Source organism: Eptesicus fuscus, chromosome 4 (genome assembly GCF_027574615.1).
Source record: "Eptesicus fuscus isolate TK198812 chromosome 4, DD_ASM_mEF_20220401, whole genome shotgun sequence".
NCBI classification, from domain to species: Eukaryota; Metazoa; Chordata; class Mammalia; order Chiroptera; family Vespertilionidae; genus Eptesicus; species Eptesicus fuscus.
The window spans coordinates 12,763,892-12,788,036 of record NC_072476.1 but is presented as its reverse complement, the minus strand read 5'-3'; the positions used below and the strand labels follow the sequence as shown (position 1 = coordinate 12,788,036).

Below are 24,145 nucleotides of genomic sequence, written 5' to 3'. Positions count from 1 at the left end.
GCTGTGCCTGCCCTTGGCAAAGATTTGCTGCGTGGATGAAAATGCCTAGCAAAAAAGCCCAGCACGCAGCAGGCATTTTTATTTATCAGTTAATTTATTATTTATTTAATCCTCACCCAAGGATATTTTTTCCATTGATTTTTAGAGAGAGGGAAAGACAGAGAAACACATCGATTGCTTGTCTCCTGGGCTCAGGCCGGGGAGGAGCCTGCAACCAATGTACGTACCCTTGACGGGAATCGAACCTGGGACCCTTGGGTACGCAGGCTAACGCTCTATCCACTGAGTCAAACCGGCTTGGGACACAGCCAGCAGGCATTTTTAAATGGCACTTCTTGTGTCCCCCTCACCCCAAAGTACAGGCTGACAGACCCCAAGGGGCATAGGATCAGTCTTGACTAGGAGGGGGGGGTAGTTCTTACTTGAAGGGGTGGTTAGACTCATAAGCAGTTTGGGGTTGGAATCTGGATTAGCCTCTTTGTCTTTATTTCTCTGGCCCTGCCCTGCCTTCTCTCCACCCAGCTCCCAAACTGGGAGGTTAAGGGTTAACCCTAGGATGCCCCCTCATCACCTGGCTGGGGCTGGGGCTGGGAACTTCCTGTTCCATTTTCCTTGAGTCCTTCCCCAGGCTGGCCGAGCCTGACTGATTCTACGGCCCTCAGAGAACCCCAGCACCTCTGTCTCTGGAGTGGGGACCAAGTGGTAAGTTGCAGGGATGCCTGGGGTGCAGGCTGCCAGGACAAACGTGAGGGATCACAGCAGCTGGGAGAGAAAACCGGCGGAGGGTGGGGCGGCCGGGAGTTGGGAGGGTGGGTGTTCCAGGCCTTGATGGGGGATTGGGCTGGAAGACAGTCTTGAGAGGGTGCGGGTGGTCCACGCTGGGGAAGGGCCCAGTGCCAACCAGATCAGCGGACCTGTGTTATGGGGCATCAGGGAGGTTACAAGACTTGCTATGACATGGGCCTGCTGTACCCGCTGCCCCCAGGAGGACCGACCGGTCTTATCAGCTCAGTTTGGCACTAAGAAGGGAGCCCAGCCAGCAAAGACAAGCCACTCCTGCCAGCTGTGTCCAGGGAGAAAGGTAGGGCTCCTGGCCAGGGACCCCGCTCTGTGCTCTCCTGTTGTCGGGGGGCTTTCACGGCAGCAACTCCGCTCTGGGCTGGTCCAGCTTTCGCCTCCCTGGCTCTGGGCTCCAAATTAAGATGGTCAAATACTGGAGGGTGGCTGCAGAGTCTTCCCCCTCACCCAGCCCAACCCCCACAGGTGATGTGCATATTAGCAAAGCTTTTGTGTGCTCGGGCTAGGGGAGGGGGCGAGGCACGGAGGGACTCAAAGGCCAATTTCCCTTGAATTCCACTTCTTTCAAACCTTTTGGTGAGACCTCACCTGGAGGTTCCGGCACCCTGGGTATCTAGGCCTGAAGGCTGGAATTCGGAATACCCTTCTTTTTTCTGATTCACATTATGATGTTCTGCTAAGATGAGGGCAGGGGGAACCTGGGTCCTTTTCTTGGCGGTCCATTTCAGCCAAGCTTGTCTCCGCCTGGGGTGACCTTGACCAGTTTACCCATCCTGTTTGAACACGGTCTTTGCATTTGTCAAATTTACCCCGTGGGCCGGAGTGGGATTCAGCAACCCTTACAGCTAGGCACCCTGTTAATACCGGGTTCCTGATTACACGTGATTGGTTCTCTAATTATTTTGCTCTTGCTACCAAAACACAATGGAACAAAACCCCGTTTTTTTGAATATTTATCAAAGACATTTTTTGTACCATTTTGGATGCATTCCTCAAAAATTACAACTGCAAGGTAGCCCTTATAATCTCATTTTGTTATTTCTATTAACAAACATTGAAGCCACTGCAAGTGCTGGGTGAACAGTTACTGAACAAGAGCCAGTTTGTGGCTCAGCTGGTCCGGAGCGTCGTCCTGTGCTCGGAAGGGTAGCAGGTTTGATTCCTGGTCAGGGCACATACCCAGGTTGTGGGTAAAATCCCTGGTAGGGGCTCCTTTCTCTCTCACATTGATACTTTTCTCTCTCCTTCCTTCCTCTCTCTAAAATCAATTAAACAAAACAAAACACAAAAAGAAACAGTTCCTACTCGCAGGCCAAGGGAAGAAATACACTCAGAATGACACTGGAGGGGGAGAGACACGTGGCTGGTGTGTTGTGGAGTTCCACAAGCGAGGGGACAATGGGTAGAGGAGCCAGCCATAAAAGGAAAAGCCCCAGATGACACAGTGCAGGGAAGAATGGAGGTTGGAGAGGCTGAGGGGAAACTGAGATGCTGGGGAGTCTGGGGAAGTGCTGGAGGGAGGAGGGGGAAGAAGGGGAGAGTATGGAGGGAAGGGGAGGGGAGCTGGGGAGATGCAGGACGGAGGGTGGGGGAGGCTGGAGAGAGGGGCCGGCCTGGTCAGGTGGTCAGGATGTAGGCCTCTCCCCTCTCCTTTCTCCTCTTCTCTGAGGCAGGAAGTGTAGGACCAGGCTTTTAAAAACCCAGATTCCTTCTGTTCTACCAGTTCACACCCCGCTCACCCCACCTGAAAACGAGGTTTACAGAACCCTCAGCCCCTTGGCCCCTGAGTCCCATATCAAGAGGGCTCAAACATATTGTTCCAAGCTCTGGACCAAACTGACTTCTCCCTGGCTCCATGGCCAAGGTTGAGTTGCCTTCTGTACCTCGGGGCATCGGTGTCCTCAGCCATAACATGGGACCAACGGTTATCTGTGCTCATTTGTATTATTACCCAGTAATAATGGGATGAGAATTAGCACACCCACCGTCTACTCCCTTTAGGTGGTGGAAAGTGGTGCTGAACTCTTTCTTCTGATCGCCCTGCCTGGATGTCCATGGGGTGGGGGTGGGGAGGCAGGTTTGGGAGAAGCTCATTTTTAACCCTGAGGCTGGACAGCATGGAGAGCAGAAAGAGATTCGGACTTGGGTTTCAATATCCATAGAATAATTTCTGCGCAAATTAAAATATAAAAGTGCCCCAAAGCTCTGTAACAAAAGTACAGGTATGTGCTGGGTTGTGCTGAAGGACTGAATTGAGTCCCCTGTGAGTGGGGCAGCTCCCACTTTGGTAGCTGGGCTACCCCCACACAAAAGACTGAGTAGCCCCACAGAACCCTTTGGGGCTTGCCAGGAGAGGGGGAGCGTTGTCAGTCAGTCGCATGGATCCAGTGCCCCCTGGTGTCCAGTAGAAACACTTTATTGCTGGCAGACTCAGGATGGATTCCTCCCAGAGGGGTAGACCAAGAAAGAATCCAAAATGTAAAAAAAAGAAAGGGAAGAAAACTGCCTCTCCTGCCCATAACCCAGCTCCCAAGGACACACCCACTACAGGCCTCTGAAACGGGCAAGGAGTTTTGGCCTGCCTTGGGGACCCGTCTGTAAAGCTTGTGCAAGCTGTAAGCTGACCTCTCACCTGGAGACCCATCCCAGCTCTTTGTCGGCCCATAAATTTGGTTGAACCCTCATGCCCCTTCACTTCCAAACCCTTCAACAGCTAAGAATAAAGGCATTTTCTGCACACCACAAAACTGAAATTCCACCTCAGAAATTCATCTTCATTGTCATCTAGTCCCCATCCATGTTCAAGCTCCCCCAATGAATCCCGAAGTATCTTCGAGAGCCTTTTTAAAAACATCAGAATCCAGCCCTGGCCAGTTGTTCAGTGGTTAGAGCGTCGGCCCGAGGACTGAAGGGTCTCGGGTTCAATTCCAGTCAAGGGCATGTACCTTGGTTGCAGGCTCAATCCCTGGCCCCAGTCCGGCCTGGCCAGTGTCACTCAGTGGTTGAGTCAACCCATGCATCAAGAGGTTGCAGGTTCGATTCCCAGTCAGGGCACATGCCTGGGTTCCCCCTGGGTTCCAGGGGGCCTGCAGGAGGCAACTTATTGATGTTGATGTATCCATGTTTCTTTCTCTCCCTATCCCTCCCTCTCTCTCTAAAACCAATTAGCAAAAGAATATTTAAAAAATCAGAATCTGGCTCTACCTGGTTTGGCTCAGTGGATAGACTGTTGGCCTTCGGACTGAAAGGTCCTGGGTTCCGTTCCAGTCAAGAGCACATGCCTGGGTTGTGGGCTCGATCTCCAGTGGGGGGCGTGCAGAAGGCAGCTGATCAATGATTCTCTCTCATCATTGATGTTTTATCTCTCTTTACCTCTCCCTTCCTCTCTGAAATCAATAAAAAATATATTTTAAAAAAATCAGAATCCAATCAAGTTTCATGCTTTTGGTAGCAAGAGGAGATGTTAGTCTCAAGCAATTTGCCCCTACAGGTACTCACTTTTTATAACAGACTAAAGAACCTGGGCCCGCTGTTTCCGGGAATATCCTGTCTTTAGGCTTTATTCAGTTTTTCCGTGAGGGATCCTTTGACTTCTTATGCCCTACATGCCCTTTATACTGAGAGTTGGGTCTGAAGAGCGGATTGGATTGCGATGGAACATCGTTGGTAAGGACCCATCCTCAGTACTGCCAGGTACTGGAGACCACACCTTTAAGCATCTCTCTCTCTCTCTCTCTCTCTCTCTCTCTCTCTCTCTCTCTCTCTCCTTTTCTTTTTCATCTCTTAGCACAGGTGTGGGAGCAGAGAGGGAGAGAGCCTCAGAGTGGCAGCAGCTGCGGTGAGGTGTCCCCGAAGGTGAAGGATGCTTGTGGAAACGGTCCCGGCTGAGAGGGAGCCAGAGCAGCTCAGTGCAGTGAAACTGGAGGAGGAGGAGGCTGCTGGCCAGGAGGACCCCAGGCGGCCGGAGCTCAGGCTCCGGCCCGAAGTGGCTCACCAGCTCTTCAGATGCTTCCAGTATCAGGAGGACATGGGGCCCCGGGCATCGCTGAGCCGCCTCCGGGAGCTCTGCGGCCACTGGCTGCGGCCGGAGCTGCACACCAAGAAGCAGATCCTGGAGCTGCTGGTGCTGGAGCAGTTCCTGAGCGTGCTGCCCCCGCACATCCTGGCCCGGCTCAAGGGCCAGCAGCTCCGGGACGGCGAGGAGGTGGTGCTGCTGCTGGAGGGTGTCCCGAGGGAGTCCATCGATGTGGGGCCGCTGGTAAGCGGGTGGCGGCTCGATGGGCTGGACAGCTGGTGGGAAAGAGGGACTTTATGGCCCCATTAAGAAACCACCCCACTTTCCTCCCTGTGCCAATTCCTTCTCAACCTCCTCATTTCTCCCCCATCTGACTCTCCTCTGTCCTTGGTTTCGTGTCTTTGGAGTCAGTAGGACATGGGGTACCACCCTGTCTGTTGCCTCACGTGGATTTGTTCTGAACAGGATTTTAGTTTCAATGCTGGCAAGAACTGCCCCCGTGCAGACATCGCCGTGGAAGAACACGGGCACCCTTCCCAGGTCTCTATCCATAGCCCCAAAAAGGAAGCGCCCTCAGAAAAGCCTCCAGCCCTGGAACCATCCACGGAACTCCTGCCATCCCAGCCAGGGCCCTCCAAGCCTGCTGAGCAGGGGGCCTGGAGACATCCCCCAAGTTCCAAGCAGCCACTGAGCCCAGGTCCCAAGAGGACATTCCAGGCCCTGCAGGATAGTGGTGAGGAGCTGGGGCCAAGGAAGGTGGGAGCTGGGAGGCCAGGTGGGGACAGAGGTGGGCAACCCCTAATCGGCAGGAGTGGATGAGAGCCAGGAAGTCGCAGAGACTTAGCAACAGGCGCATGTCCTCAGCCTCGTGGTGGATAAGGCTGGCTTCTCACAGCTCTTTCTCCCCCCGATGCTGCCAGCCCCCCAGGGCCCCGAGCTGTGGTCTGAAGAGAACTCCCGTGATCAGGAGCTGGCAGCTGTTCTGGTGAGTTGGACTGGGCCCCTCACTCCAGGATGTTCTTCTGTCCCAAATGTCGTTGCCTCTGCAGTTTTAGCAAGTCCATGTCTTTGAATTTAAGCCTAGTAAGCTCTTCAATCCCCTCAGGCCCCCGGCTGAGTTCCTTACTCACTGAGGGTTTCTGCCCCTCCTTTTGTTACAGGAGTCCTTGACCTTTGACGATGTCCCCGTGAAGAAGGCGTGGCCTGTGTACCCTCTGGGTAAGAGCCCCTTCCAGGGCTTACAAAGCCCGAAGCCTCTTTCTTTTCGTTGGGATGTGATTCCTGAAGCTCCAGGCGCCCTACCTGATACTTGAACCTTGTTGGCTGAACATGGGCTATTGTGAAGAAGAGATCATATATATGGTGGAGCAAAAGTAGGGTTACAGTCCTGCCAGGGGGGCCCAGTGGTTGAACCAGGAGGTTACTGGTTCGATTCCCGGTCAGGGCACATGCCCCGGTGGGTTGCAGCCTCCATCCCCAGTTTGGGGCGTGCAGGAGGCAGCCAGCCAATCAATGATTCTCTATCATCATTGATGTTTCTATCTCTCTCTCCCTCTCCCTTCCTCTCTGAAATCAATAAAAAAATATTTTTTAAAGTAGGTTTACTCTTTTAAAAAGTGAGTACATGAAATAGAGTTTATTCTTATATTATCATTTATTACTTATTATTTTCCATACAAAAACTGTGAACCTACTTGTGCCCCACCCTGTATATATTAAAAAGCTCATAGTGTCTGGTCTAATCATCAACCTCTTTAACTCTGGGCTTTTTTTTTTTTTTCATAAATATTTTTATTGATTTCTTTAGAGGGGAAGGGGGGCGCAAAACATCAATGTGATATCGATGGGCTGCCTCCTGCACACCTCCTACCTGGGATCCAGCCTGCAACCCCACGTGTGCCCTGTCTGGGAATTGAACCGGCAACCTTGCGGAGCAAGGGATGACCAATTGAGTCACACCGGCCAGGGCTAACCCTGAATTTTTAAAATAGGTAGTTTGGCTCAGTGGATAGAGCATCCACCTGTGGACTGAAGGGTCCCAGGTTTGATTCCGGTCAAGGGCACATCCCCAGGTTGGGAGCTCAATCCCAGTATGGGGAGTGCAGAAGGCAACTGATCAATGATTCTTTCTCATCAATGATGTTTCTACCTCTCTCTCCCTTCCTCTCTCTAATATATATATGAAATATATTATATATATATTAGGTGGTCATGGGAGTGCTTGCTAATAGGTATGGAGTTTCCTTTTGGGGGAATGACCAAGTTCTGGCACTGGATAGTGGTGACAGTTACACAACATTGTGAATACCAGTGTATCTAAGGACTAGAATCGCACACTATCGAACAGTTACAGTAGGAAATGGTTTGTTACTTGTATTTACCCCACGCCCTCTGCCCCCCCCCCCCCCCCCCCGCATCTTTACAGGATCCTGGGTTTCCTTCTGTTCCCAGGCAGTGAGGTCCTGGCGATGCCTAGGAGCCCCTTGGAATAGGCCTGATCACTCCCGTTTTTTGCTCCTTTTACAGGATTTACAAACACAATCCCGGACGAGGACTTTAAAGAAGACCCCAAAGGGGTTGCCTGGTCTGCTGCTTTCGCCGCAGAGTCTCAGGATAGTCCAGGGGCGGCAGGAGAGGCCCACGAGCAGCCACTCGGCCAGGGCCCTGCGGTGAGCGGCTCCCGCGGAGGAGAGCCCTCCGACAGCAAGAGTGACCTTCTCGCCGAGGGCAAAGCGGCCGAAGGGGCCCCCCAGCCGGAGCCAGAGACCAAGTTCATCTGCACAGAATGCGGGGTGAGTTTCACGAAGCTGGCCCGCCTGGAAGGGCACCTGCTGCGCTCCCACCCGGGCAGGCGGTCCTTCCAGTGCCTTTGCTGCGGGAAGACCTTCGGCCGCAACTCCATCCTCAAGCTGCACATGCGCACGCACACGGACGAGCGGCCGCACGCCTGCCATCTCTGCAGCCACCGCTTCCGCCAGAGCTCACATCTCAACAAGCATCTGCAGACGCACTCGGAGCCCGCCTTCCTGTGCGCCGAGTGCGGCCAGGGCTTCCAGAGCCGGACCAGCCTCCTGCAGCACCTGCTGGCGCACGCCCAGGACCAAAAGGGGCCCCGTGCCCCGGAGCCCAAGACCAAGCAGGCGGAGATGACCGTTGTGCTGTGCTCACACTGCGGCCAGACCTTCAAGCGCCGCTCCAGCCTCAAGCGTCACCTGCGGATTCACGCCAAAGACAAGAGCCACCAGGGCTCCGAGGGCCCAGCCGGCCAGCGCCCAGCCCCGGAGCGCAGGCCCTACGTGTGCAGCGAGTGCGGCAAGGCTTTCCGGCGCAGCGAGCACCTGGCGGCCCACCTGCGCGTGCACACGGGCGAGCGGCCCTTCTCCTGCCAGGTGTGCGGCCGCCGGTTCAGCCAGAGCACCCAGCTCGCCTGCCACCAGCGGGTGCACACGGGCGAGAAGCCCTACGGCTGCCCGCAGTGTGGAAAGCGCTTCGTGCGCAGAGCTAGCCTCGCCCGCCACCTCCTCACCCACGGCGGCCAGAGGCCCTACCGTTGTGCCCAGTGCGGCAAGACCTTCAGCCAGACGCAGGACCTCGCCCGCCACCGGCGCAGCCACACTGGCGAGAAGCCCTGCCGCTGCAGCGAGTGTGGGGAGGGCTTCAGCCAGAGCGCCCATCTGGCGCGCCACCAGCGCATCCACACCGGGGAGAAGCCCCACGCCTGCGACACCTGTGGCCACCGCTTCCGCAACAGCTCCAACTTGGCCCGCCACCGCCGCAGCCACACGGGTGAACGGCCCTACGGCTGCAAGACGTGCGGCCGGAGCTTCCGGCGCAATGCCCACCTGCAGCGGCACCTGGCCACCCACGCAGGGTCAGGGGACCTGGCATCCGGGCAGGCCGAGCCCCCCCAAGAGTGCCTGGAGTGCGGCAAGAGCTTCAGCCGCAGCTGCAACCTGCTGCGTCACATGCTGGTGCACACGGGGGCCAGGCCCTACTCCTGCACACAGTGTGGCCGCAGCTTTAGCCGCAACTCCCACCTGATACGCCACCTGAGAACCCACTCGCGGGAGACCCTGTACTAGCAGGCTTGCCTGGCAGGCCTCTCCCTGGCCTCCTGGCAGCCCGGGCTTGCAGGGGAGGTCCTGGCCTCACCCACCCTTGCCCCGGCCCACACCACGTCCCTCTGGCGCAGGTGAACCCTGCATTCGTTCTTCCCTTCCCCAGAAGCATCTCTTCCTGGCCTCGGGAATGTATTTCAAAATGCCCCAAGTAAAAGAGCCTTTTAAAAAAATCATTTTGTACTTAGGCATTAATTTTACAAAATGTGGTGGCATAAAGGTGAAGTAAGTTTACAACTTAAATTGTTCATATAAATTGTCTTCAAAATATAGTACACCTAAGAGGTTTATAAGATTTTATATGCATTTTGGGAGAAATCACACCAAAGCAGCTGCTTTTTCAATAAACTTGGCCAGTTTCACACCTCTTTTGGTCAGTCCACCACCGCCATGTGAGGTGAGAGTGAGCTGGACTTTTTTGTATACATTGAACCATTCCCAGTGATTGATTTTTTCTGCTTGTAGGGCAACTCGAGACAGAAAGCCAAATGCTGGATTAAAATTTTTGAAGAATTCTTTGTAGATGGCATCTCTCATTTAATTCTGACCCTCCTGCTGCTTTAAGGTCAAGTATAACGTGGTTCCTCTCCTCTGCTGTCAACCAGTGTGCCCAGGGCCACAGGGCTGGGACTTCAACGCCACAGCGCCACCAGCAGGCACGGCATTGCCCCCAGCCTCACAGGGGCCGGCCCTAAAACAGCCTTCCTCTTTCTTCTTCTTCTTCTTTTTTTAATCCTCACCCGAGTATATTTTTTTATTGATTTTTAGAGAGAGGGAAAGATAGAGAAATATCAGTGTGAGAGAAACACATCGATTGGTTGCCTCCAGCACATGCCCTGACCCGGGGGGGCTCAGGCCAGGGAGGAGCTTCAAGCATGGTTCGTGCCCTTGACCAGAATCAAAGCCAGGATCCTTCAGTCTGAAGCATCCATCTCATATAAAAACTGCTGTTTGAAATTTTAACCCTGCTATTTAGGCTTCTGTAAATGCTTGCTTGCTTAAATAATAAGGAAAACAGGAGTCCTCCAGAGAGGCCATAAAAATTCCCCCAGACGAAGTTATCGGTGCAGGCACCAGGCCACGCCTTTGGTTGAGGTGTCAAAGCCCCAGCACATAGGGCTCTTTAAGAACTTGCAAAGGGGACCGGAAACACCCCACATTTGGGAGACAAAGAAGGTAAAAACATATAAATAGGGCAAGTTCCTCCATGTTGGGTCCCAGAATTTGAAATACAGTTTTCTCTCGGTCCACGATGTAATAATAAAGTGTAACTCCATCTCTAAGCTTTGCTTTGTTCTTCTCCGGTTTTCTGTAACAAGTCTATGGGCTGAAGCTCTAGCACTGAGCCAAACCAACTAGGGCTCCTCTTTCTTTTTTTTACATTTACCCTAAAGACATCTACTACCCTCCTGACTGTCACACTGGTGGCTTTCTCCCTCCCCCACCCCAGCACCTTCAAAGGCAGGCTGGATGGGAACAGGCCTGGGGAAAGTCTCCCCACCTCAGAAAGGCCTGGAGTGGGGTGTGTGAGAGGAGGTGGCTCTGTCACAGCCAGCCATGGGTAGGTAGGGCCAAGGAACCTCACCCTGGAATTTCTCCTGCTCTGGAGTGGACCCTAATCTGTGCTGTCCAGTACAGTATCCTCTAGCCATAGGTGGCTCTTTAAATTAATTAGGATTGAATAACATTTCAAGTCCCAGTTTCTGGATGATCATGGAAAACTGTTTTGGAATGTTGGTAACTAATTCAAATGGGAAATGCTAGCAGGTGAAATGAAACCTGCCTGCAGCTAAGTCAGTTTATCAGCCGGGGGCCCCTAACCATTTATAATCCCCTAAACCCAAAGCTGGATTGTCAGTGTGCCCCCACCTTTTTCTTACTCAACAGGCATTCTTGGCCTGTCTCCCCCTCCCATGGGCAGTATTTTTACTTTAGTTTTTTTAGAGAGAGGAAGGGAGAGAGATAAAAACATGGATATGAGAGAGAACCAGTGATTGGTTGCCTTCCACCAGCACCCTGACTAGGGATTGAACCCACAACCCAGGTATGTGCCTTGACCAGGTGTACGTGGCTGTTAGATCTGATGGAATAATTGAATGGATGGGCTGTGCCAGCACAGCCAAGGGTTCGGTGAGCCTGAGCGGGGGCAACGAAGGATGGAGAAATGATAGACAAAGAGAAAAAGCTGGGTCTAGGTGGATCTTATCCAGACTGCAAAGCTGAGGCTTTATTTATAATCAGGGACAAACAAGGCAATTGACAATGTTCTTATAAGTTTCACTTGTTTTGGCAGCACTTGCTGCCCCTCCCACAGCCCACTAGCTACCCAGGAAAGATCTAGGGAGCAGTCACAAGATCAAGCTGGGACTTGTTTGTGTCAGTCTGAGGCTTAACTCTATAACCGCTCCCAACAAATGGAAACCCCCCATCCTCTGGGAAATGACCTTTAGACCACTTCACAACAGACATTCCCTTTTGCTTAGCACTTGCTAAGACCATTATCTTTCCCCTCAGGACCCGCCCAGAAAATGCCTGCCTAGAGTCCTTTAGAATTGCTGACTCCCAGTCCCTGGGTGCTGGTGCCATTTTGGGGCTCAGCCCATCTGGTTTCCCAGATGACCTAATAAATTCATAACTCTTTACCCCTTGGGGCATCTTGCGTTCATCCTTCGGTGACCCCAACAGTGATGATGTTCCAACCAACTGAGCCAGGACTATTTTCTTTTTTATTTGAGAGAGACAAAGGGAGAGAGAAACATGGATTTGTTGTTCCACTTATTTAGGCATTCATTGGTTTATTCTTGTATGTGCCCTGACCGGGGATTGAACCAGTAACCTTGACATATTGGGCTGACACGCTAACCAACTGAACTACCCGGCTGGGCTGGACAGTTTTCTTTTTTAAATATATTTGTATTGATTTCAGAGGGAGAGAGAGTTAGAAACATCAATGAGAGGGAATCATTGATCGGCTGCCTCCTGCACGCCCCATACTGGGGATCAAGCGGGCAACTTGGGCATGTGCCCTTGACGGGAATCAAACCTGGGACTCGTCAGTCCACAGGCCGATGCTCTATCCACTGAGCCAAACCGGCTAGGGCTGGACAGTTTTCTTTGTGTGTGTTGGTTGTGTTGTTGTTTTTTAGTAAAGCTGACACGTGTACTTAATGAGTGTTAAAGTTCATCATACATTAACTAGCTATTAGACCTTAGTATCTGTTACAATACTGGTAGTTTTCTCTTAATCGGGAATAAAACAAAAAACAGAAGAGAAAAATATTTGATCAAAAGAGAGACAATTGGATAAATGTCTACTTGTGACCAGAAGTGTGTAGGCCAGTGATCTTCAACTGGTGTGCTGCAAGAATTTTAAAAACGTGCAATACCTGACTCTTTAGTCAGGGGCACTGACCGCTTTTCCCTTACGTTGTCAAATAAAAAAGTGACAGCATCCAACACACTAGCCATCCAATGTGAATGAATCAAAATTATACCTATTTTTTGGTCAGAAGGGCAAAAAATATATTTTTGGTGTGCCGTGGGACTTTATATAATTTACGTGTGCCATCAGATAAAGAAGATGAAAAATCGCTGGTCTAAAGAAAAAAATTACAGGCATGGTGCAGAAAGAGCTGGGGATGAAAAAAGGAATTAAATTCACTAACTTGATGATAATGCCAGAGAGGAAAGCAAAATGAAGTCAGCTCTGTATTGATAACAGGGATTGAAAGAAACAAATAATTGCAAAAAAATCATCCAAAATATTAAAATGTCTTTATATTTGCCTCAGATGCTGACTTGAGACTAAAGCAACAAGGTAAAGAAGATGGCTTTTGTGGGCATCGCATTCCTTATCTTCAAAGTGAAAGCTCCGGATTAGATTAGGGATGTCAAATGCAAATCTTCCTCTGGCCTTCCTCTCCAGCACCCTTGGCGAGCAACAGCTCTGGGGATTTCCTTGATGAGACCAAATGGAGCCTGGTGACCCTTCTCTCCACTGCGAGGCGGCCACTACCCATGAAACCCTTCGTTGCTCAAATTGAAACCAATTTGCTCTTCTCAGTTTGTTTTTTTATTTTTTTATTTTTTCTCTCTTCTCAGTTTTGATATTACATTGCACGCCTTCCAGGGATAGAGTTCTATATTCATATAACAGCAGTAGTCAATTAATATAATTTTGAAATGTTTTATTTTGAAATGTCTTCCCATTTAAAAAACATATACTTTTATTGATTTCAGAGAGGAAGGTGAGGGAGAAAGAGATAGAAACGTCAATGATGAGAGAGAATCACTGATTGGCTGCCTCCTTCACGTCCCCTACTGGGGATCGAGCCCACAACTCGGGCATGTGCCCTGACCAGAAACCGAACAGTGACCTCCTGGTTCATAGGTCAATGCTCAACCACTGAGGTATGCCAGCTGGGCTAAATCATGTGATTTCTAATAAAAATACAGGAGATCCTGGCCAATGGTTGGTGTGGGTCAATGGTTGAGTGTTGGTCCATGCACCAGGAAGTCACCAGTTCAATTCCCTAGGTTGCAGGCTTAATCCTCAGGAGGGGGCTGTAGGAGGCAGCTGACTGATGTTTCTATCTCTCTCTCCCTCTCCCTTTTTCTCTCTGACATCAATTTTAAAAAAACATTACAATACACAAATTGTGAAAAAGAAATACAGGAGAGGAAGGCAGCCCACCCCAGCTCCAGAGCACATGAGAACTTCCTGTTGTTGTCTGTGGCTTTTCACCCACAAAAATGCTGTGTCTGAGTTTCTGTGGCCCCTCCACCCCACTTGACACATAACTGCTCTTTAACAAGTTTTTGTAGAAAGAGAACTTATTCACCAGGGCTCAAGGGACTAAGGGAGGTGGGAAGGCTCTGAGTCTAGCAAAGGTCAGCACTTTGGGGGTTGGGTGGGAAGATTGGGGTATAGAGAGCCACCAGATGTCACACAACAAATTCAACTCATGGAAAACCCCGGTGGGGGTGGGGGGGAGGAATTTCAAAGAGGAAGGATTGGTCAATTAAGAGACTGAGAGGAGCTGGGAGAACCCACAGCATTGAAAGCTTATTCTTTATTGAGCACCTACTGTGTGCCAGGGACTGTGTGGGCTATTGAGGGGAACAAGGACTACAATAGAAGGAGGGAGGCAGCCTCAGGAGAGTGGAAAGGGCCTCCCAGACAGAGGGAACAGCATGGGCAAAGGCCCTGAGATGGGAGAGGCTTGGCAGGCAGCTAAAGAATGTTGTCCAGGAGGGCGATCTGCAGGGACCTATGATGCAGGCAGAGCCTTACAGGCCAGGGTTGGGCTTCATTCACATTGGGAACACAGGAGATTTTTAGGCCGTGAGTTACTTCATTTTTTTTTTCTTTAATATATTTTATTGATTTTTTTACAGGGAGGAAGGGAGAGGGATAGAGAGTTAGAAACATGGATGAGAGGGAAAATTGATCCAGCTGTCTCCTGCACAACCCCTACTGGTGCCCGCAACCAAGGTACATGCCCTTGCCTGGAATCTAACCTGGGACCCTTCAGTCCGCAGGCCGACCCTCTGTCCACTGAGCCCAACCGGTTAGGGCAAGTTACTACATTTTTAACAATGTAATCATTTAGAGCTTGGCTACCGGACTGAAATAGCTTAAAAGAGGCAAGACTGGGAGATGAGCTAGGAGGTGACCTCAAGGGATTGGTGGGCCACAAAGCTCCTGGTGGCTTTAGCACAGGGGGACAGTTTTTTCTGTTGGAAGAATTAAGTGGGAGGGCATGAGGAGAGGTCAGTGGAGGTTTGATACAGGGACACTTGGGAAATTCAGGGACAGGGTTTGAAAAAAAAAGAATGGTGACTGATGCCCGGTGTGGCTCAGAAGTTGACTCATGAACCAAGAGGTCGCCTGTTCAATTCCCAGTCAAGGCACATGTCCAGGTTGCAGGCTCCATCCCCAGTAGGAGGTGTGCAGGAGGCAGCTGATCAATGTTTCCTTCTCACCGATGTTTCTATCTCACCCTTCCTCTCTCTCTAAAAAATCCATAAATCTCTAAAAGAGCCCAGCTGGAGTGGTGTGGCATGGCTCAGTGGTTGAGCATCGACCTATGAAGCAGGAGGTCGCGGTTCGATTCCTGGTCAGGGCACATGCCTGGGTTGTGGGCTCGATCCCCAGTAGGGGGTGTGCAGGAGGCAGCCGATCAATAATTCTCTCTCATCATGGATGTTTCTACCTCTTTCTCTCTCTCCCTTCCTCTCTGAAATCATTAAAAACATATATTTAAAAACAAAAAACAAAACAACATAGAAACATAAAGAAAATAAAATAAAAAAAGGTGCCTGGGATGTGAGGTGAGGATATGGCCAAGGGTAAGTGAAGGCTGGTCAGGACCTGCAGTGGGCAGCCCTTGGAGCTGGGGGATTCAGGCCAGAGATGGGCCTTATAGTGTGAAGGCATGCCAGAGGGGTCCCCTGGAAGTGAAGGGGGATAGGATGTGAGCACCAGTGGGGCTCTGCTAAAAGGAACTCTCAGATGGGCGGGGCCAGGCCAAAGGTAAGGAAGATCCTTGCCACTAGTGCCCTCCCCTGCTGGGGCAGGGTCCCTCCGGATTATCGGGACCACCGAGAAGCTACTGAAAGGGTCCGGGTCCAGCCATTGCTCCTCTTGCAGGACTGACAGCTGGCCCTTATGGAGAGCTCCTTCTAGGAATCAAGATTTCGTTCCTACCATCCAAAGGGCCTGAAGCTGGCAGAAGAGGGTGCAGGATACTGACCCACAGAAATGTCCCCATCCTGCAGGTCTCCTGGCTCCCAACCCCCTCCCCACATCCACCGCTGGTGTGTTTGCTCTTCATCAGGCCCACTTCCTCCCTTTTCTTCCTGCTTCAGCTCAAAGCCCCACCTTCATCTCATCTCATCTCAGCGGCTGCTATCTGCTGCCAATCACCCCTGAGTGAAAAGCTGGTCTTTATACTTCTGCCTGGAGCAGGGAGTCAGGGCTGGGGGTGGGAGGCCTTGGGCCTCACAGATGGTGAGCAGCGCTGGCCCTCTCAGGCCTCAGGCCTTGCTCCAGGCTCTCCCAGTCTCTGCATTTGCAGTCCCAGGTCAGGTGGCCAGCCCAGAGATCAGATGGTTGCCCCCTCCTTACTCTGCCTTCCTTCCAGGCTCACACAGAAGTGCACTCTGCCCACTGCCTACCACCACCACTGCCCCAGTCCCTGGGCCTCTGATTTTGGAAGCAAGATGGAGTTTCAGAGGCCCAGCCCAATCCCAGTGGTGAAGGCCCAAAGAGGGTGGTCAGGAAAAGAAAAGGGGCCAAAGTCCCTCAGGCCTGAGCTCCTTGTGGTCAGGAACGGGCAGCTGTTGAGCGCTTACTGTGTGCCAGGCACTGCCAGAAGCCGTGCACAGGCTGAAATCCAGGTGCCCATTATAAGTCCACGGCCAGTGTGACCAGTGCCCTATTTACAGATTAGAGAGGTCTGGTGGCTTCTCCTTTTTCACCAGAGCCAAGATCCAGGCCGAGGTCCATCTGATTCGTGCACAGCCTCTCCCTCTAACCACTGAGCACCCTGCCACCCATCCAGACAGGCACTCAATTTGGTTCAATCAACTTTTGAAGCAAATCACCTTTATTGTTGAAAGTATTACAGATCTCCCTTTTTCCCCATTGACCTCCTCCACCCCACTCATGGCCCCTCCCCAGGCCAACCAAGTTTTATTAAAATGCTTAGCAAGAGACGGAAACCCAGGCAAGCTAGGTGGAGAGGCTGTGAACAGGGTGGAAGTGAGGGAGGTTGTCGAGGATGGGTCAAGGGTGAGCAGGAAAGCAAATGTTACTTCAGAAGATTCTTTCTGGGAAGGGGGGGAATCAAAGGGCTGGGAGGTGTGACTGAGCTCCTCCAGGACCTCATGGGACTCCTTAGAACTGGAATAAACTGGCGAAGTACTGTGCCACACTGGAGCAGAAATCCTTAATCGCACTCCAGACGAACTTCATAGTTCTGACAAAGGAGGCCCACTTCTTCTGCAGCCAGGCCAGCAGGTCCTGCCACTTCTTCTGCAGTCGACTTAGCATCTCTTGGAACAACCTCAGTACCCGTTCCCAAAAGCTCTCCCCAGGCTTCTGGGCCCCTGTGAGAGAGACTAGTTAGCAAGCCAGGGCAAGTGGAATAGGGAAGCTGAGACAGATGGTTAAACGACCAAGCCTTTACAGCCATCTAGTACATTGCAAAATCCTGTCTTCCCTAACCAGGCACATAAGAGTGAATGGTTTAGTTTAGAGTAAATGGTTTAGCTTAGAGCATTGTCCCGTACACCAACACAGGTTGTGGGTTCGATTCCCAGTCAGGACACATACCTAGCTTGCAGGTTCAATCCATGTTCAAAGCAAATACAAGAGGCAACTGATTAATGTTTCTCTCTCACATAGATGTTTCTCTCCTTCTCTCTCTCTGGCTCTCTCTCTCTCCCCCTTCCTCTCTATCTCTAAAATCAATAAACATATCCTCAGGTGAGGATTAAAAAAAAAAAAAAAAGACTAAGTGGCTCATACTTCTCCCCCGCAAACAGGGAGTAAATAGCTTAAATTACCCTACTAGGGAGGTAGATAGCTCAATCCAGTTAGTGCCAATCACACCCAAGCACAGCTAAGGTAAAGGAACACATCTCATTTTGGCACAGCAGCATAAAGCTGATGAATATTCCATTGAGAGCCTTCCCCAAGACCTCCTCTAAACTCGGCCTTTAAACCCCTCAAGACAAAGGACCCAGGAGCAAGCCCACACCTTTCTTCTCTTTCAGGCATGCATCGCCTAAATCTGGGTCCCCGGGAGATTTGCAACCAGAGGAGCAATGGGCAGCAGCAGCTCGTAAGGACTGACCCCCCAAACCTGTCTCCAAGGCCCCCCTTTTCCCTAAATTTCCAGAGAGCCAAAGCAGCCCCGCCTAGGCTCTCTGCTGGTGCTGCTTCTATCCTAAGCCCTCCTGGTTTCACCGTCCTCAGAGTTAATAAACATCCTCTCAAAATCACCTGGACTTTCGTTGTGCGATCCTTCCGGCTCAGAGTCCTGCTCCGGGCCCTGTTTCTGTCCATGAAAACCTGCATCCTCATGTCCAGGGAGGGCTCTACTACGGACTCTGTTACGTAGTTCCTGCTGCTGTTCCGGAAGTAAGGGAGCAGATTCCTGTGGGGATGGGGCATGTGTAGGGTCCGACCAGGTCCTGACAGAAGCTCACACATGGAGCTGACTGCTTTCCTGCCGGCAGTCCACACACAAAGACCTCTTGCGGAGGTTCAGGCCGCAATTCCCCTTTGCAGCTAAACCACGATGGTCGTACCTGCTTGTTGGCTGACTGGCCTCTGAGGCCAGCACCAGGCCCAGGGGGTTCCCCATTAATGCATGAAGTTGAGGGCCGGGATTTGGCCACTGTGTGCTGGGTGGGGAGGTCAGGAGCTGGTGCCAGCCACCCCTCCACCCCACTCAGGGGCTGTGTGTGCACAGGGCAGCACCAACATCCAAAGAGATTAGGGTGAAGGGAAGTACAGAGGGCTGGGACAGGTGCCTCAGACTCACCTGGTCGTTGTTCTCCCAGTGATCAAATAGGATTTCAAGCGAGGCCTCGTCGATGCTGTTCTGAGGAGAGGAGGGTGGGAGGTTGCAGACCTGCTCCTGCCTGCTGTGGTCTGTAGTCCCCACTGTGACCTCCAAGGGAGCCAAAGCTCACCCCAATAACCTGGCCCAGCCAAACTCCTGGGGACTAAGTTTTGGGGGAGGGGCGAGGCCAAAACTCACCTCCAGCTCTTCTAGGCCTAGGTGGACCTGTTGGGGAAAAATGACTTGGTTTAAATTCCCCCAGCCTCCCTCACTGTCAGTCTTATCCCCTGTTCTCAGCTCACCGTCTCCCCATCACTGCTCTGTCATCAGTATACCTATGACGTGGACACCTCTCAGGCTTCCTGGGCCTTCCTATCCCCTGCCTGTGTACTCACCCGCCACACAGGTGTGAATTCTGTCCAGTGTAAAGAATGAGCCAACCTGAGGCGACACCTTCATTATCATCATCATCATCATCATCATCACTGTCATCATCATCATTATCATCATCGTGAAACCACCCCACCCAAATTGTGCAGAGCACAGGAGTGGGAACCCTGACCCACCTGGTCCTCTTCTTCGGGTTTGAGTTTATCACAGAATGTGTCTAAAGCCGTGTGCTGGGAAAAGAGAGAGAGTTGGGACAAAGAGATGTGATCCTTCTCCCTCTTGGACCCCAGGAGGGCCAGAACATTCTTACCCTCCCACAGTAAAACCCAGGCCCCCACCCACACCCTATCTATACATGGGCAAGAGCTTCTTACCATTTTACTCCTCAGTTTCTCAACATCTTCTTCGAATGTCCGTGGAGGTAACTGTGAAATTGATCTTATATGACTTATCAACCCCCAGACCTGTTGTACACATGCTCACACACTCACACTTACCATGACACTCAAGCGTACAAGTATGAACATTGTTCTGGAGTGTGCAGGGCAACCTGGTTCCCAGATACCAACCCTCTATGGTACCGGTAAGAGTTGGCTGAGGGAGGAATTGGCAGTGACCACTGCTCTCTGAGGAGGGACAGACACAGCGGTGCCTACATCCAGCTGCTCTTCCTGACTGCTGACCTTGCAGGCCCACAGCACCCCAGGCCCTTTTTCACCCCTAAACCCTTGGCTCAACCAACGAGGCAGGGAGTTCCCCATAGACTTCCTCATGAGCCTCCACCTTATGGCCCCAATCTGGTCACTGAGCCCTGGATCACTTTATTCCTCAACGATGATTCCACGATCCCTTGGTCACGACCCAAAGCATCCTGGAGCATCAGCTCAACCTCATGCTTAGGGTGCGGGGTGGGGCTGAGGGCGGTGGTAGGGTGTGGGGAGGTTGGAAGGCACCACAAAACGAAGGAATAGACACTGAGGCCAATGCCAGTACTGGGCTCTGGTCCAGGCACCTGAGAGGATTGTTAAGTTCCCAGGAAAGCACTGCCCACCTCCCACCTTCAGGGTATTAGGATATAAAGGGTCTACTGGGATTGGTGTTTCTTCTCACCAATAGACCCTCCATTCTCCAGCTCTTCCCACAAATACGGCAGGTCTTATTGTTAAAGTAACACTTTGTCCCATAAGACTCATTTTTTCTGACACACACACACACACACACACACACACACACACACACACTCCCCTTTTCTCATACACACAGAGTTGCCCCCATGATTTCTCTCCCAGACATGAGTTTTGGCCCCACAACCAGAACCGGCTACATGAAGTAAAAGGCTGAGCACAAAATGAAACTGTGGGGCCTTTGTCAGAAATTACTCGGAATTTTAGTTTGGTGCCAGGATAGCTTTCACCCAACCAGGCTCTGGGCCATCACGATGACCACACAGGTCACATTCTCCTGACACCCTGCTTCCAGGGGTCTCCCATGGCCCAGGAGGATGGGACAGAGCCGGGTGCATTAGAGATCAGCTAGGGTGGGGCTGCACTGGTGGGAGAGGGAACAAACACACAGTGGGAAATGGGACTCCAGGGCCTACCGTCCCCTCATCATTTGCTCTCACTTACCTTGGAGTAGCACATGGCTGCTCGGGGTTCAGAAGGCTGTGGCCTGATGTTGAGGAACAGGTATGAGAAGTGTTTCAGAGGAGCAGCCTCTTCTACAGAATCCCTGTGGCTGCAGCTGCTTTTGGGGTCCCCACTGAGCCAATCACCTTCTGCCACATCATCCCAGCACAGAGCTAGCTGAGGTTTCTGCACCAGAAGGTCAGCTGATTTCAGAGCACCGAGGATGACCTGGGTGGTGGAAAGGGGGGAGGGTGACCTGCCCTAGAGAGTAAAGTATGGCTGATAGTGTGGGGGTGGGGGAGGGGATGCAACAAAAACAGAAAGAGAAGGAGGAAAGACAGGAAGCGGGAGGTCGAAGGGCTCTGGGAGGGGCAGGCACATTCCTAAACTCTGACCACGGCTCCTCCACTCTCTGAACCAGGGAATCTCCGAAACCAGAAATGGGCCTCTTCCTCATCCCCTCATCAGCCCGAGACAGAGGAGGGGCAGAGGGAAAGTGCAGATTTCAAAAGCAGGTTGGAGCATTTCTCAGAGCTTCCAGAACAAAGAGCTTCCAGCTGGGGAGTCTAGGTGCAGCGGAATGTCTGGAATGTCCACCAGGTCCCGGGAACAGAGTGCACCCCAGCTTCATCGTCCAGAGGTTCTAATGATTGGGAGCATAAGACATTTTGGGGGCTAGCAATCTGATTTTGATCCAGTAACCTGCTTTCTACTGTACACTCTTTTTTTAAAAAAAAAAAAACACACAAAAAAAACAAAACATTGTAGAATTAGAATTCTTGGTTTCTTTTCTTAAAAAAAAATAAAAATATTTTATTGATTTTTTTACAGAGGACGCGAGAGGGATAATCAGAAACACAGATGAGAGAGAAACATCGATCAGCTGCCTCCTGCACATCCCCCATTGGGGATGTGCCTGCAACCAAGGTACATGCCCTTGACAGGAATTGAACCTAGGACCCTTGAGTCCGCAGGCCAACATCCACTGACCCAAACGGTTAAGGATCTACTGCACACTCTTTTTTTTTTTTAATTTAATAAATCTTTATTGTTCAGATTATTACAATTGTTTCTCCTTTTTCCCCCCATAGCTCCCCTCCACCCGGTTCCCACCCCAACCTCTGCCCTTACCTCCCTCCACTGTCCTTATCCATAGGTGTACGATTTTTGTCCAGTCTCTTCCCGTACCCCCCACACCCCTTTCCCCCTGAGAATTATCAATCCACTCCCATTCTATGCCACTGATTCTATTATGTTCACCAGTTTATTCTGTTCCTCAGATTTTTTTTTTTAAATATATTTTATTGATTTTCTACAGAGAGGAAGAGAGAGGGACAGAGAGTTAGAAACATCGATGAGAGAGAAACATCGACCAGCTGTCTCCTGCACACCCCCCACCGGGGATGTGCCCGCAACCAATGTACATGCCCTTGACCGGAATCGAACCTGGGACCTTTCAGTCCGCAGACCGACGCTCTATCCACTGAGCCAAACCGGTTTCAGCTGTTCCTCAGATTTTTAATTCATTTGATTTTTAGATTCACTTGTTGATAGATAAGTATTTGTTGTTCATAATTTTTATCTTTACTTTTTTCTTCTCCTTCCTCTTCTTAAAAAATACCTTTCAGCATTTCATATAATACTGGTTTGGTGGTGATGAACTCCTTTAGCTTTTTCTTATCTGTGAAGCTCTTTAATTGACCTTCAATTCTGAATGATAACTTTGCTGGGTAGAGTAATCTTGGTTGTGTGTTCTTACTATTCATCACTTTGAATATTTCTTGCCACTCCCGTCTTGGCCTGCATAGTTTCTGTTGAGAAATCAGCTGACAATTGTATGGGTGCTCCCTTGTAGGTACTAACTGTTTTTCTCTTGCTGCTTTTAATATTCTCTCTTTGTCTTTTGCTCTTGGCATTTTAATTATGATGTGTCTTGGTGTGGTCCTCTTTGGATTCCTTTTGTTTGGGGTTCTGTGTGCTTCCTGGACTTGTAAGTCTATTTCTTTCACCAGGTGGGGGAAGTTTTCGGTCATTATTTCTTCAAATAGGTTTTCAGTATCTTGCTCTCTCTCTTCTTCTGGCACCCCCATAATTCAGATGTTGGTACGCTTTAAGTTGTCCCAGAGGCTTCTTACACTATCTTCATATTTTTGGATTCTTTTTTCTTTTTGCTTTCCCGGTTGAGTGTTTTTTGCTTCTTTGTATTTCAAATCTTTGACTTGATTCTTGCGTTCCTCTAGTCTGCTGTTGGGTCTCTGTATAATATTTTTTTATTTCAGTCAGTGTATGTTTAATTTCTAGTTGGTCCTTTTTCATATCCTCGAGGGTCTCGCTAAATTTATTGGCCTTTTCTAGGAAATTCTTGAAAAACCTTATAACTGTGATTTTGAACTCTATATCCAGTCGTTTGTTTTCCTCTATTTCTTTCATTTGTGATCTGTTTCTTTGTCTCCGCATTTTCGCTGCTTCCATGAGTTGGTAGGGTGGCTTTGTCTGAGGCCACCCAACAGGAGCTACAGCGAGAACTACAGTTTTCTCCTCTTTGATTGGGGTTTGGAGGTTTTGGAGCTGTCTGACCAGAGCTGCAGTTTGTTAGGTTAAGCTGCGATAGGGCAGGCCATTTATATGCAAAGCTGCTGCGTGGAGCTTGGGTGGGTTTGTAGATTGTGCGGGGCAGGGTCTCAGGGAGTCACTAGGCTAGCGCGTGGCAAACAGCGATGACTGTCAGTCAGCTGTCTCTGCGTTTCCGCGTTTCCAAGTCCTCGCGTCCCGCGCCCCAGCGCAGTAAACAATGATTGCTGCGCGCACCTCTGCAAGAAAATCACCCTCACTTTCCAACCCGATGGCAGACAGTTCAGCTTCTCCCCATAGGAGTTTGGGTCCCCAGCATCTCCCCAGAAACTGGAGTTCAGAGTAATCAGGAGCTTGTCTCCCTTCGGGTTGAAAGAAGCAGCGCACCCAGACGCCCGCCGCCAGCCCGATTCGCGCACCTCCGTACCTCAGCTTTTTCAGCGCTTGTGCACGTCTCAATGCTCTTTTCTCTTTCCTTCTAGTTGTAGAACTTCCACTCAGCCAGCTTTCCCGTGGTTCTGGGTGATAGACGTTTTGTCTTTTAGTTGTAGTTTTGAAATTGTTTTGCAAAGCAACAGTTTAGGTGTTTACCTATGCTGCCATCTTGGTTTCTCTCCCTGCACACTCTTGCTAGCTGATAATTAACTCCATTTGTGAAAGAATGTAGGAGACTAGCAGCTGGACTCTGTACCTAGTTAATCACTGTCCCTAATGCACATTCAGAAAATCAATTCCCTTCCCTTAGTTATCTGGTCCTGCAAGAGCTATTTATCTAGATACTCCCGATCTACAAGGGTCATGAACCAAGGATGTAATAGCTTAATTAGAGGGAGGTCACTGGCATCATCCATGATGGACATTAGATACGATCTAAGTTCACCATTGATTCTCGAAGGCGGGGTGGTTGAGGGTTTGGGGGGGGGGGAGGAGCTGTGAGAGTCCACTATAGAAGCATAGTAATTAGGGAACAAAGAAACTCAGAAATATATAAAGAGAAAAATCTCATTGTCTAAGATGTTGTTCAGGATCTGGATCTCAGAGTCCCCTGAA

At 50.7% G+C, this 24,145-nt stretch overlaps 2 protein-coding genes across 2 annotated transcripts; one reads left to right on the top strand and one right to left on the bottom strand.

Moving 5' to 3' along the window:
- Positions 1-4,773: 4,773 nt before the first annotated feature.
- ZSCAN10 (zinc finger and SCAN domain containing 10) lies at positions 4,774-8,895 on the top strand. Its single transcript, XM_008141664.3, has 4 exons — positions 4,774-5,056; positions 5,734-5,798; positions 5,974-6,031; positions 7,340-8,895. The coding sequence occupies exons 1-4, from the start codon at positions 4,804-4,806 to the stop codon at positions 8,893-8,895; spliced, it is 1,932 nt and encodes a 643-aa protein (XP_008139886.2). The 5' UTR covers positions 4,774-4,803.
- A 7,634-nt stretch (positions 8,896-16,529) lies between these two features.
- Positions 16,530-20,797, bottom strand: IL32 (interleukin 32). Its single transcript, XM_028145689.2, has 7 exons — positions 20,525-20,797; positions 19,271-19,321; positions 19,073-19,126; positions 18,705-18,731; positions 18,486-18,545; positions 17,942-18,095; positions 16,530-17,043 (listed from the first exon to the last, which is right to left on the bottom strand). Exons 1-7 carry the CDS (start codon positions 20,537-20,539, stop codon positions 16,832-16,834), a joined length of 573 nt encoding a protein of 190 aa, XP_028001490.2. The 5' UTR covers positions 20,540-20,797; the 3' UTR covers positions 16,530-16,831.
- Positions 20,798-24,145: the final 3,348 nt, after the last annotated feature.

Excerpts from the sequence above, each read along its gene's own strand:
- ZSCAN10 (XM_008141664.3), top strand. The coding sequence starts at position 4,804 with ATGCTTCCAGTATCAGGAGGACATGGGGCCCCGGGCATCGCTGAGCCG. Across the intron at positions 5,057-5,733 it reads CCATCGATGTGGGGCCGCTG|CCCCCCAGGGCCCCGAGCTG; the intron begins GTAAGCGGGTGG and ends CGATGCTGCCAG. Across the intron at positions 5,799-5,973 it reads AGGAGCTGGCAGCTGTTCTG|GAGTCCTTGACCTTTGACGA; the intron begins GTGAGTTGGACT and ends CTTTTGTTACAG.
- IL32 (XM_028145689.2), bottom strand. Across the intron at positions 18,732-19,072 it reads AACCCGAAGAAGAGGACCAG|GTCCACCTAGGCCTAGAAGA; the intron begins GTGGGTCAGGGT and ends TTTCCCCAACAG. Across the intron at positions 18,096-18,485 it reads ACTGGGAGAACAACGACCAG|GAATCTGCTCCCTTACTTCC; the intron begins GTGAGTCTGAGG and ends CCATCCCCACAG.